This window comes from Malaclemys terrapin, chromosome 4, assembly GCF_027887155.1.
Source record: "Malaclemys terrapin pileata isolate rMalTer1 chromosome 4, rMalTer1.hap1, whole genome shotgun sequence".
NCBI lineage: Eukaryota > Metazoa > Chordata > Testudines > Emydidae > Malaclemys > Malaclemys terrapin.
In genome coordinates, this window is record NC_071508.1 from 691,538 (window position 1) to 704,892 (window position 13,355).

A 13,355-nucleotide genomic window follows, 5' to 3' on the forward strand; every position below is an offset into this window, starting at 1 on the left:
GGGGATGGGGGCGAGAGGCGGGGGCTCCGAGCGCGGGAAACTGCCAGCTCCGCAGGGCGAGTGGGGCCAGAGCTGCCGTTACAGCCCGTTACCGCCCTGCCGGGGGAGCCATGTGGGGAGGAGTTAAGGGTTTGGGCTGAGAGCGGTGTTGTGTGGGGGATGGGGCTGAGAGGGAGCCATGGGGGCAGTTGAAGGGGTGAGGTTGTGGGGCTGAGGAGGGAGTAGGTGGAGGGCTGGGGGCAGGAAGGGGTTGAAGGAGAAGTTTGGAGCAGTTGGGGAAAGCGTTGGGGCAATTGGGGGGGCTGAGGCAGGCCGGGTGCAAGGATGTTTCACGCCCTAGGTGAAACTTCCACGTTACGCCCCCCCAGCCCTGCTGCAGCGCCCCACGGCAGCTCCCCCCCTCCACCCTGAGCGCCCCCCCCCCCACGGCAGCTCTCCCCGGCCCGCCATGCGGGAGCTCCCCACCCCAGCTCACCTCTGCTCTGCCTCCTCCCTGCGCATGCCGTCACTAATCACTTCTCCCGCCTCCCAGGCTTGCGGCGCCAATCAGCTGTTTGGCACCGCAAGCCTGGGAGGGAGAGAAGCAGAGCGGGACGGCGTGCTCAGGGGAGGAAGCGGAGCAGAGGTGAGCTGGGGCGGGGAGTTCCCCTGCGTGATGCCCCCCCCTTACTTGCTGCAGGCGGCCCTCCCCGTGTGCCCCTGTCCCAGCTCCCTCCGCCTAAATGTAGACGACGACCGGGGCGGCCAAAGATCCGGTCGCCACCAAAAGACCCAAAATGCCACCCCCCAAGTGCTAGTGCCCTAGGCTAATTGGGGTCTAGAAATCCTGGGCCAGTGGGGGCACGTGTCGGAATGATCCACATCTGCCTGTGAGCAAACCCACGCAGTGTCGGGGAGGGGGATTAGTGACACAGGGCGTGCTCCTGTAGGGTTACCATTCGTCCGGATTTACCCGGACATGTCCTCCTTTTTGTGCTAAAAATAGCGTCCGGGGGGAATTTGTAAATCACTCACAATGTCCGGGATTTCCCCCCTCCCCGGCAGAGCAGAGCGAGCGGCTGGGAGGGCTGCAGGAAAGTCACGGGCTGGACTCCGGAGCAGCTGTAGAGGAGCCGGATCCGCCCTGCATTCTGAGCCGGCAGCTCTCCCCTGCAACCCGGTCCGGCAGCACTGTGCAGGGCCAGGGACCGGGTTTTGTTGTGCTGGGGAGCACAGCCACGTGTCCGGCTCACACAGAGCCCAACACCCTGTTCTGAGCAGCAGGGTAAGGGGGCCAGGGGGCAGGAGAAGGGGCAGGGAGGTTCTGGAGGGGGCAGTCAAGAAACGGGGGGGGCTTTTGGGGGGGAGTGGAGAAAGTTTTGGGCAGTCAGGGTACAGGTAGGGGGTAGGGTCCTGGGGGGCAGTTGGGGGGGGGTCTCAGGAGGGGGCAGTTAGGGGACAAGGAACAGGGAGTCTTAGGTAGGGGGTGGGGTTCTGGAGGGCAGTTAGGAGCAGGGGTCCCAGGAGGGTGCAGTCAGGGGACAAGGAGCGGGGGGGGGGGTTGGGAGTTCTGGGGGGGAGCTGTCAGGGGGCAGGAGTGGGGAGAGGGATCGGAGCAGTCAGGGGACAGGGAGCAGAGAGGTTTAGATGGGTTGGGAGTTCTGGGGGGGAGCTGTCAGGGGGCAGGAGTGGGGAGAGGGATCGGAGCAGTCAGGGGACAGGGAGCAGAGGGGTTTAGATGGGTTGGGAGTTCTGGGGGGGAGCTGTCAGGGGGCAGGAGTGCGGAGAGGGATTGGAGCAGTCAGGGGACAGGGAGCAGAGGGGTTTAGATGGGTTGGGAGTTCTGGGGGGGAGCTGTCAGGGGGCAGGAGTGGGGAGAGGGATCGGAGCAGTCAGGGGACAGGGAGCAGAGGGGTTTAGATGGGTCGGGAGTTCTGGTGGCAGGGCTGTCAGGGGGCAGGGGTGGGGAGAGGGATCGGAGCAGTCAGGGGACAGGGAGCAGAGGGGTTTAGATGGGTTGGGAGTTCTGGGGGGGGCTGTCAGGGGGCAGGGGTGGGGAGAGGGATCGGAGCAGTCAGGGGACAGGGAGCAGAGGGGTTTAGATGGTTTGGGAGTTCTGGGGGGGGCTGTCAGGGGGTGGGGAGTGGTTGGATGGGGCGTGGGAGTCCCAGGTGTCTGTCTGGGGGTGGGGGGGTGGCTAAGGGTTGGGGCAGTCAGGGGACAAGAGGCAGGGAGGCTTAGATAGGGGGTGGAGTCCTGGGGGGCAGTTAGGGGCAGGGGTCCCAGGAGGGGGCAGTCAGGGGACAAGGAATGGGGGGAGGGTTGGGGGTTCTGGGGGGGCGGGAAGTGGGAGGGGCAGGGGCGGGGCTAGGGCAGGATGGGGGCGGGGCTCCTCCCATCCTCTTTTTTGCTTGCTGAAATATGGTAACCCTAGCTCCTGGCCTGCCACTGGCACTGGGTTTCCGTGTGAATATTTTGGTTTCAGGGCTTTGCAATAGGGGGCCATCGGGGAGGGGTCAGGCAGGACGGAGGAGACGGTCGACTAACTGCTTCCCCTTACATGACTCGGTTCGATTCCCCTCCCAACCCACAGAGCTGGTTTGACCAGGTGGGGCCAAAGTCCAAGAAGTCATGAAGACGCCTCCTGGAGAACAGCCAATGCTGGCAGGGTGGCAGATGACACTCCCTGGCTCGGTGCATTGTCTAGGGCTTGTCCCTCCAGAGGTCAGAAGCAGGATTGAAGACAAGATGGAGGAGATGCAGCAGCCTCTTATAGTCTCTTGCCATGTGGTCTCTGCTTTCTTTGTCCCAAAGCCACCTATCCAGCACATGGCCTGGGAAAAGCTTAGCGTTCGGTCCATAGGCAGATCCCTGGTGCTTTGCTGAGTTACAAGGCATATCTGCCTTCTCTCAATGGGTCAATTGTGTAGCTGATGGCCCTTAATGGGCCATCAAGCAGGCTAGGCAGAACTAACACCAACTTGTGCTATGCTTCTGGGTGACACCCCAGACAAGTTTGAAATACAGACAGTATAGAGCCAATATTCATAACTTCCACTACAAAAATGATACACACATACAGATAGCGTAATCAAAACCAGCCAATCATAACCTTTCCGTAGACACCTTACATGATAACCTTTGTACAATATTTGCTGCAAATATATAACAGTGGTTACAACAATGATCTATATGGGTACAGATTATGTCAATAATATCACACCCCAACGCAAATTTGATGCAGGAAGGGATGACACAAACATCACTGACTGCATCCCAAGAGCTCCCCATCCTGGGTTCTGTCTCACTACAGCTAGTATTGGGTTAGAAGCCGTACCAGTGTATAACAGAAACGGTTTATCAAAGTCATGTTCAATAACATGATTGAATATCTTTACAAACATGAAGTGTGTTCATGTGAATCACTCTTAACATGTTCAAGGGATTTTCCAAAAGATTAGGCACATTGTACATTTTTACGCTGTGCTCTGAAGTACACATTCAAACTAGCCCGATTTACCCTAGGGCTATTTATGAATTAAAAGCACTTCATGCGTCACCCAAGACTCAGATTCACCAGTCAGCTTGTTCCCTTGCGTTCCTGGAGCACCTCTTGTGACGAACTGGGCCTGTTCTCACGGTGGTCTGTGAATGCTGACAGGGGAGTGTGCTGAGATAGTCTGCATTGCAGGATGGGATCTGCCCGAGGGCGCATACCTGAGTGTGTAACATGAGAACCCAGGAAGGGGTTGAAGGCCAGGTGACTCCTTAGCCCGGGAAACTGAACAAAGGCTGTGGGAGGGGTCGAAAGAGGAGAGTGCTGGAAGCAGGCTAGAAGGAGGCTGGAGAGATGGCTGGGAGGCAGAGATGGCTCTGACCCCCCAAAGGGGGGTGGGCTGGCATGCCCTGGGACCCCAAGCTGGACCTAACTGAGGGGGGCCCTGTTGTCTGTGCCTGCAAGACCTGTCTTGGACTGTATTCCTGTCATCCAAATAAACCTTCTGCTTTACTGGCTGGCTGAGAGTCATGGTGAATCGCAGGAAGCCGGGGGTGCAGGGCCCTGAGTCCCCCAATACTCCGTGACAACTGGTGGCAGCGGCGGGATCTACTGCACCCCGTGGACGGCGCTTCCTGCAGTAAGTGACTGGGGAGCAGTAAAACGAAGGGGGATTGACGGGGACCAGGCGCGCTGAAGAGTGAGAGAGAGACGGTTATTACCCCTGGGAGTGTGTGACCAGCGAGAAGGACTTTTGCAGTAACAGGGTCCCCCGGGGAGATCGCAGCGAGTGGTCCCAGGGGCGGAGGAGTCTGCAGCTCGACCCTGGCAGAGAGGTGGTGACCTCGAGAAGGGCTGGCACACTAGGGGGCCCCCTGGGAACTGTGGGGAGCTGTGAGCACACAGGCCGGTGAGTGGCCAGCAGGAAGATGTATGCCAAGTGGCTTAAGAGCGACCTGGTGGAGCTGTGCAAGCAGAGGCGGCTGCGCATTGGGAGGCTCACCAAAGAACAGCTCATTGCCCAGCTGGAGGCGGAAGATCGCGCGAATGAACTGATCCCTGTGTCTCAGGGAAGCAGCCTGGCAAATGCAGCGCAGGCACGAGTGTCTGTCCCAGCTGGGAGTGGTCAGCCGGCTGCTGAGGGCTTCCCGAGACCCCTCCTTCCTATGCCTAGGGGAAGGGTGGGGAGGAGCCCAGCAAATACCGAAGGCGCCGTGACCCCCCCGGCCAGCAGGGGGTCCCCCCAGCGAAGCCCGCCGGCCAGCAGAGGATCCTCCCGGCGACGTTCGGCATCCGGGGAGCGGAATTGGCTGGAATGGGAGAAAGAGCTAAAACTGAGGGAGCTGGAGGATCGTGAACAACAGAGACGGCATGAAGAGAGACAGCGTCAGCGTGAACGGGAGGAGAAAGAGAGACAGCATCAGCGTGAAGAGAGACAGAGACAGCATGAACGGGAGGAGAATGAGAGACAGAGACAGGAGAATGAGAGACAGCGTCAGCATGACCTGGAACTGGCGAGATTGAAGGGCGGCGAACCCCCGGCTGCGGTGAGTGAGGGGGGACCCAGGACTGCACAGAGCTTTGATAAGTGCATCCTGGCCCCATACAAGGAGGGGGAGGACATGGATGACTTCCTGGAGGCCTTTGAGACGGCCTGCGAGCTGCACCGGGTTGATCCCGCGGACAGACTCCGGGTCCTTACCCCCTTACTGGACCCCAAAGCCGTGGCATTGTACCGCCAACTGGAAGAGGCAGAGAAAGGGGACTACGAACTATTCAAAAAGGCCCTGCTACGAGAGTTTGGGCTGACTCCTGAGATGTACCGGGAAAGGTTCCGGAGTCAGGATAAAACCCCTGAGATCTCATATCTACAACTAGCCGCCCGCATGGAAGGATACGCCAGCAAGTGGGCTGATGGGGCCCAGACGAAGGAGGATCTGGTCAAACTGCTGGTACTGGAGCAACTGTATGAGCGGTGCCCATCTGACCTGAGGCTGTGGTTGGTGGACAGAAAGCCAGAGAACCCGCGACAGGCAGGCCGGCTGGCCGATGAGTTCGTAAAGAGCCGGTCAGGAGATAAAAGGGAGGAGTCCCAAAGGAGCAATCCCACCACAACGCAGAGAGAGAGTCACCATGGGACCTCCCCATGGGAAAATACAGAAAAACCCCATCAGAGGGGAACATCCGGCATCAGGACCATCCGACCCACTCAAGGGGACCCATGGGACATGGGCTGCTACCACTGTGGCCAAAAGGGCCACATACGGGCCCAGTGCCCCAGGCTCAGGGACAGACTGAGCAGGCCGAACCCACAGAGGGTTGACTGGGTAGAGACCCAGCCCGGCGAGAGGCAGCATTCCCAGGGAAGGGGGGCTGGCAGGGTACCACCTGCTAAGGAGGGAGGAGAGCCCCAGGCTAGCTTCTCTGGGGGGCCAGATGCTCCGGATTCAAAGTTCTCCGTTTACAGGGTTGGCGCGGGGCTGTCCCTGCGGAGCGAGTGCCTTGTTCCCCTGGAGGTGGATGGGAAGGAAGTTTATGGTTACTGGGACACGGGCGCAGAGGTGACACTGGCCCGGCCCGAGGTGGTGGCCCCAGATTGGGTGGTGCCCAACACCTTCCTGACCCTGACCGGGGTGGGCGGGACCCCATTCAAGGTTCCCGTAGCGAGGGTACACCTGAAATGGGGGGCCAAGGAGGGCCCCAAGGACGTGGGAGTGCACCACCATTTGCCCACTGAGGTGTTGATGGGGGGGGACCTAGAGGACTGGCCCAGCAGCCCCCAGACCGCCTTAGTTGTGACCCGCGGTCAGAGCCGGCGAGGGCCACTGCGCCCTGGCCTTGGGGGGGGTGCCTTGCCTGAGGCGCGGGACCCTAACCTGGTGGGGAGGGAACGCCCAGGGACACGGCTCAGGGAGGCTGCAGCTTCGGACCCAGCGGGCGAGAAAGAGCAGGTGGCCATCCCCGTCCCAGCTGCTGAGTTCCAGGCCGAGTTGCAGAGAGATCCCTCCTTGCGGAAGATAAGGGACCTGGCCGACCTCAATGCGGTACAGACCATGGGACGAGGTGGCTGGAAAAGGTTCCTGTGGGAGAAGGGGTTCCTGTACCGAGAATGGGCTCCCCCAGGGAAAATGGAGTCAGGGGGGATCAGGAGGCAGCTGGTGGTACCCCAGAAGTATCGCCGCCAGCTGCTGTGCCGGGCCCATGACATTCCCCTCTCAGGGCACCAGGGAACCTGGCGTACCCAGCAGAGGCTGCTACGGAGCTTTTACTGGCCTGGGGTCTTTGTTACTGTCCGACAGTACTGCGGATCCTGTGACCCCTGTCAGAGGGGGAGGAAGGCCTGGGACAAGGGGAAAACAGCTTTAGGACCCTTGCCCAGCATAGAGGAGCCTTTTCGGAGGGTGGCCAAGGTAAAAAGGGCGGCTCTAAACCAAGAGAGCCCAAAGCACAGACCTCCAGACTGGAGCACTGGGAGAAGACCACAGCCCAGTTGGAACCCCAGAGGTATGGGGGTGGGAAAAGGGCGCAGGCCGCATAAACCTTCCCACATGCGAACTGCGAGTGCCATCGAGCACCCCCGACCTAAGGGGGGGGCGTGAAACTGGAGGGGCCTGGTGTAATTCTCACCAAGGAATGGGAGGGATGCGGGGGCATCCATGGGAACGGGGGTAGGTTCGAACTTCCCCGGGTCACTGGCTAAAGTGACCCTGCTCAGTTCGGTCTCGAAGGGGGGAGAGATGTGACGAACTGGGCCTGTTCTCACGGTGGTCTGTGAATGCTGACAGGGGAGTGTGCTGAGATAGTCTGCATTGCAGGATGGGATCTGCCCGAGGGCGCATACCTGAGTGTGTAACATGAGAACCCAGGAAGGGGTTGAAGGCCAGGTGACTCCTTAGCCCGGGAAACTGAACAAAGGCTGTGGGAGGGGTCGCAAAAGGAGAGTGCTGGAAGCAGGCTAGAAGGAGGCTGGAGAGATGGCTGGGAGGCAGAGATGGCTCTGACCCCCCAAAGGGGGGTGGGCTGGCATGCCCTGGGACCCCAAGCTGGACCTAACTGAGGAGGGCCCTGTTGTCTGTGCCTGCAAGACCTGTCTTGGACTGTGTTCCTGTCATCCAAATAAACCTTCTGCTCTACTGGCTGGCTGAGAGTCATGGTGAATCGCAGGAAGCCGGGGGTGCAGGGCCCTGAGTCCCCCAATACTCCGTGACACCTCTCTTCTCTGTTGTTTGGGATGCTGTATTCCAAGCGCTAGGGCCGCGAGGGCACAAGCCAACCCGTACTAGGACACCATGTTGACAGGTTTAGTGCCTGCGCCTGCCAAAAGGCACGTTTAGTTGTGCTGAGCATTGTGGGGCAGCTGCATGCTGACATAAGCTAAGAGAATTACGGGAAGAGCAAAGTACACTCAGTTGGCAGAACTTCCCAATATATACACCACTGTAAGCACATGGAACTCACCCCTGCAGCACCTCCTGCTGGTCGTCTCAGGGAATTAGCTCTTCCAGCCATTGCAGGCTGGTGTCCCGCTGCTGCTGGGCCCCTCCCAGACTCTAGTGCCCTGTTATCTGGGGTGCTGGCCCCTGGCAGTAACCCCTCACTCTCAGGGTCTCCCCTCCCTGGGGACCCCCAAATCCCACCTTGCCTCAGCTGGTGGCTACTGCCAGTCAGTAAAGAGCCCCTGCTCCCTGCCAGCTCAGGACTCCAGCACCCTGTCTTGCTGAGACAGCCACTCCCATCTGCTCCAACACAGACCCAGGGTCGGAATTACTTGCCCCAAAGCAGCAGGTTTACCTGAAACCAGCTCCCAGTAGTGCGCTTGTCTTTAGCACTCAGATGCCCAACTCCCAATGGGGTCTAAACCCAAATTAACCCGTTTTACCCTGCATAAAGCTTAGGCGGGGTAAACTCATAAATTGTTCCCCCTCTGTAACAGGGATAGAGAGATATGCACAGCTGTTTGCCCGCCCAGTATTAATACACACTCTGGGTTAGCTAATAAGTAAAAAGTGATTTTATTAAACACAGAAAGTAGCATTTAAGTGATTCCAAGTGGTAACAGACAGAACAAAGTAAGTCACCGAGCAAAATAAAACAAAACACGCAAGTCTATGTCTAATTAAACTGAATACAGATAAAACCCTCACCAGTTCCAGAATGCTCCCTTTTACAGACTAATCTCCTTTTAGCCTGGGTCCAGCAATCACTCACACACCCTGTAGTTACTGTCCTTTGTTCAAGTTTCTTTCAAGTATCTTTGGGGGGGGTGGAGAGGCTCTCTCTTTAGCCAGCTGAAGACAAAATGGAGGGGTCTCCCATGGATTTAAATAGACTCTCTCTTGTGGGTGGAGACCCCCCCCTCCTATGCAAATTCCAGCTTCAAGATGGAGTTCTGGAGTCACCTGGGCAAGTCACATGTCCCTGCATGACTCAGTCTTTACAGGCCGACGCCATTGTCCACATGGTATCTTGCATGTCTCCAGGAAGACTTCTTATGTGGATTGGAGCATTCCAAGATGCATTGTTCCCCAAGCGCTTCCTGAGCAGGAATTTAACCTTGTGAATTCCTTCCTAAAGAAGCTGACCAAATGCCTCACAACGTTTACTTAGAAACCAAGCAAGTATACAGCCCATATTCTAATCTCAAGTACAAAATGATATATGTGTACAAATAGGATGAACAGATATAGTAGACCATAACCTTTACAGAGATGTTACATGGCACAGGCAGCACAAAACATTCCAATTATGTCATATTCCCATAAAGCCTTATGGGGTCCAGCATCACAATGGGAATGAGGCTTTCCTGTACATGAGGAGCAGAAATCCCTTTGATAAACCATGGGGCAGATACATTTCAGCCAGGAAGGGAGGGGGAATGGTCCCCACTGTACCTGGGTGTATTCAGAAGAGTTCTGGCCAGAATTTCCCTGTGGGAGAATCAGCAGCTGCTGCAGGGGACCTCAGGTCCTTTTGTTACTCCCCATCTTCCCCAAAGCCCGTGTCACAGCAACCTTCCCTCAGCCACTACTGGCCCTTCAAGGGACAAGGCAGGTGGTGTCACTTCAGCAAAGCCAGGGGGTCACTGAGTATGGTTTAGCTGCCTGAAGGTGCTTAGAGCTGGCCTGGGCCCTGCCCTGGAGTGGTTTGAGACCCGACGCTGAGCCTGTTCAGCTCAGTGTGGTGTGGTGTGTGCAGAAAACAAAGGTTTTGAAATTCATTTTCAGAAGCTCCCAGCCACAATCAGAGCGACGCATGGGGGTCAGTGGGATGATCTGGGAGATGTGTCTGACATGAGCTCGGGGCCGGGAACGGTGGATCCCTGAGAGCAGGAGGGTGAAACCTTCCCTGGGGATGGGCCCTGCTGAAGGGGGCTCAGTTTCTAGAGGGCTGTTGGGGAAGAGCTAAGATCCAGGCCCAAAAGCATTGCAAAATGCAACAGTCAAAATTGCTGACAAGGCTTTTTAATGCCAGTGTGACGGAGCAGGGCGGATTGATGTGGGAATGTTGCAGGGGAATTACATTGGGGATGGAGGACTTCCCTTGCAAGAAGATACCTGAGCCAGGAGGGGGGGTTGGGAGGAAACCCCAAGTCCGGGGTCTAAGATCCTTGGCGCCCAGAGGGACCTGGCGGAGGGGTCCTGGTTGTACCTACAAGCCCTGCTTGGGACTGTGTTCCTGTCGTCTAATAAACCTTCTGTGTTACTGGCTGGCTGAGAGTCACGGTGAATTGCAGGAAGTGGGGGTGCAGGGCCCTGACTCCCCCACACTCTGGGACACTTAGGAGTTTGGTGCTAAACTTTGAGCAAAGAGTCCCCCGAAATCCCATATTTGGGAAGGATAAGAGCATGCCGCTGTTGGGGCAGGTTGTTCTCCATCACTTCCCTATTCAAAGGAAAACAATAAAGGTTACACCGATGAGTATTTTGGGATGTTCCACACGTACTGAACCATGGTACCGAAAGATGCTGAATGGGATGAATATTGGCTGTGTTTTGTTACTTTAATGTGGATGGTTTTGGACGGTGTCTGTGGAATGGTACAAGGGACAGCTGATGTAATGGTAGCGATTTATACTAATGCAGAATGCTCTGTCTTATAGTTTCTCATCACATGCATATGTGAGATAATAAAACAGATAAGTGACAATGATTCCCTCTGAAAAATTATAAATAAAGGTGAAAAATGGATTAAGCCTAAATTGGGTGGATGTGTGCCTCAGTTTCCCACCTTAGAGGCCACTCCAGCCCCTCACAGGCCCTGGTGGTGACCCAGGATATGTCACCGTCACCTCAACCCTACCCAGACTTGTAGATCCCCACCCCCTGCCCAGTGACAATGGGATTGATGTTTGTTACCTGTCTGGTGGATCTTCTGCTGATAGACACTGGGTCTACACAGAAATAGGAAAGTCACGAGGAGGACAAGGATCCCTGAGGCAAGTGTGACTGTGTCACCTGTCGACCCTGCGCAATGAGAGAGAGAGTCCGGCTGCATTACCAGCATCAGAGCCCCAATGTGCCTAGCTGGGATGTAACGGCAGAACCAGGCCCCCTCCCCCAGTAAGTGGGTCAGACTCACCTCTGTGGCACCTCCTGCTGGTCATCTGGGGAATCAGCTCAATCCAGCCCGGAGCACCCTCTACAGGCCAGTGACCCACCTGGTCATTCGCAGTGGCCCTCATGTCCCTCCCAAGAGGACAGTGCCCCTTTACCCCAGGGGGCAGTACCCACACACACCAGGTCTCCCCTCCCAGGGGAACCCCCACCCACTAACCCCACCTCACCTCAGTGTAAGGCCACTGCCAGTCATCAACTAGCCCCCGCTCCCTGGGGCAGACTGCAGTATAGGCCACTCATCACTGGCAAGGAGGGTTTGGACCTGCTGCCCTCTGCAACCCCCAGTACCCCTTGGCCTTCCACTAGGCCGCAGCCTGGGGCTATCCAGGCTGGAGCTCCTCAGCCTTTCCCCAGCCCTGCTCCACTACAGGTGCCCTGTCTAACTCCCTGCAGCCAGGCCCTTCTCCCTCTGAAGACAGAGAGAGAGACTCTTAAGTGTCTGGCTCCCAGCCTTCTTATACAGGCCAGCTGGGGCCTGATTGGGGCGTGGCCCAGCTGTGGCTACTTCCCCAATCAGCCCAGTAGCTGCTTCTCCCTGCAACAGCCTTCTGCAGGGCTATTCCAAACCCCTCAGGGCAGGAGTGGGGTAACCACCCCGCTACAGTGGGCACCAGAGATACCCGGGAGACAATATCCCCCACCCAACCCCACCCATCTTATCTCTACTGCCCTGGGGTCCCCACAGCCCTAAGGGCTCCATTCACCTCCCCCAATATTAACCCTCTTGTGCCCCACCCTGCAGCCCTGAGAGCTCCAGCATTTCCCCCTCCCCACAACCATTCTCTGCGCTTGTGTGCGTTCAATCCCCTCTTCAGCTCACTCTCCCGTCCCACAGCCCCAGGAATCTCTCCCCTCTGATGGGAGCTGGAGACTGGGGTGTGACGAGGGGAGGAACTAGAAGAGTCTCCCCTGAGCAGTGACTGATACCGGGGTGACAGGTCCCCCAAGGGAATCATTCCCCCTGCACAGATGCTTACATTTGACATCCAGAGGGATCCCAGAGCCGAGTGGCTGACGCGGCAGGTTAAGATGCTGCCTCTGTCCCTAAACGTTGGGGTGAAGGTGTAGGTCAGGGTGAGGTTAAAGGTCCCGTCCGGGTTCCTCTGAAGGGGAGAATATGTGGATTCAGGCCAAACCCGCCCATCTCTCAGCCACGTGACGGCGATGTCCCGGGGGTAGAATCCCCACACGTGGCAGGGGAAGGAGGTTGTTGTGAATTTCGTTCCCGATCGCTGGGGGATGGAGATCCTGGGAGCGGCTGGAAATAAGGGAGAGAGGCTGAGTTGGAATCCGATGCACCAAGAGGCAAACGGCCCTGGTCGGTCTGAGCTCCCTGGGATCCTGCAGGAGCGAAAGGCCCGTTTGCCTGGCTGGGCCAAGGACACGTTTGTGTGGCCCCCGACTGATCCAGTCCTGTAGGGGATAGCCAGGGAACTGGTCCTGCCCCATAGCTTCTTCTCCGCCCTGGTCAGTCTGGCCTCAGCAGCTCCCCCTGCTCCCCACATGCCGCTGGCTCTGCCCACAAACGCCAGGGAGCTGCTGGATATTCCAGGTCTCTCGCCCCCAACGGCAGCTGGCTTCCCAGCAGCAGTGCCCCAGAGCCCAGCAGGAAGGGGGCAGGGGGGGTAATTCTGCTGTCAGAAAGTCCTGGGGCTCCCGCCAGGCAGCAGCAGGGTGGGAACGAGGTTTCAGTGAAGGTCTCAGGAGCGGCCGTCCCGGAGTGTGGATGTGAGCTGAGCTTTGGGGTGTCAGGTATAAATGAGTGAGGAATGTTGGTGCTGTTTAATGTGTTCAATTAGCTGTTTTAATGATGTTTTTAGGAGGTAATGTTATGGGAATTGCTGGTTTTAATTAAATCCAACATGGAGCATATGAACGGTGACCTTTGGGCTCCATCTTCGTAAGCTGACGTGTTGACAGTGAAGACACTGGATTCCCCTGGCTCAAACTGGCCAGAACCGGCTTTTCCCGCCAGAGCCAGCCCCCAACGCTCTCTTCCCTCGGGACTCTCCCTGCCATAGGGATGATATAAGATCCTGCTCAGCGCCAGCGCGGGGCTGTCCGTTCCAGCAGCAGCGCGTGTACGGTTGGGTCTCCCCACTGCTCCAGAGCCAGTGAGAAGACACCGCCCATCCTGTAGCGAGACTGAGGGAGGAGAGCCCTACCATCGCCATCCCCACCCCAGCCAATCCACCTGACCTGTGAAGGGTCCTGCTGCTTCCCTGGTGTGACGAAGTTGGACTGTTCTTAATATTTCCTCTGAA

The 13,355-nt window shown here is 57.4% G+C and overlaps 1 protein-coding gene and 1 long non-coding RNA gene across 3 annotated transcripts in view; both read right to left on the reverse strand.

Annotated features, from left to right (window-relative positions):
* Positions 1-8,463: 8,463 nt before the first annotated feature.
* Positions 8,464-11,159, reverse strand: LOC128836741 (uncharacterized). 2 transcript variants are annotated; one of them, XR_008444832.1, is made up of 2 exons: positions 10,831-11,159; positions 8,464-9,011 (listed from the first exon to the last, which is right to left on the reverse strand). It is a non-coding gene; the product is annotated as an uncharacterized LOC128836741 (long non-coding RNA). The 2 variants fall into 2 exon arrangements; XR_008444833.1 differs by having other exon boundaries at positions 8,464-9,052.
* Positions 11,160-11,184: 25 nt separating this feature from the next.
* Positions 11,185-13,355, reverse strand: part of LOC128835491 (signal-regulatory protein beta-1-like) — a 47,142-nt gene continuing 44,971 nt past the window's right edge. Inside the window, exon 5 of the mRNA XM_054025009.1 lies at positions 11,185-12,349. Within this exon, the coding sequence (XP_053880984.1) occupies positions 11,754-12,349 (596 nt within the window). The 3' untranslated portion in view covers positions 11,185-11,753. The remainder of the gene's footprint in view (positions 12,350-13,355) is intronic.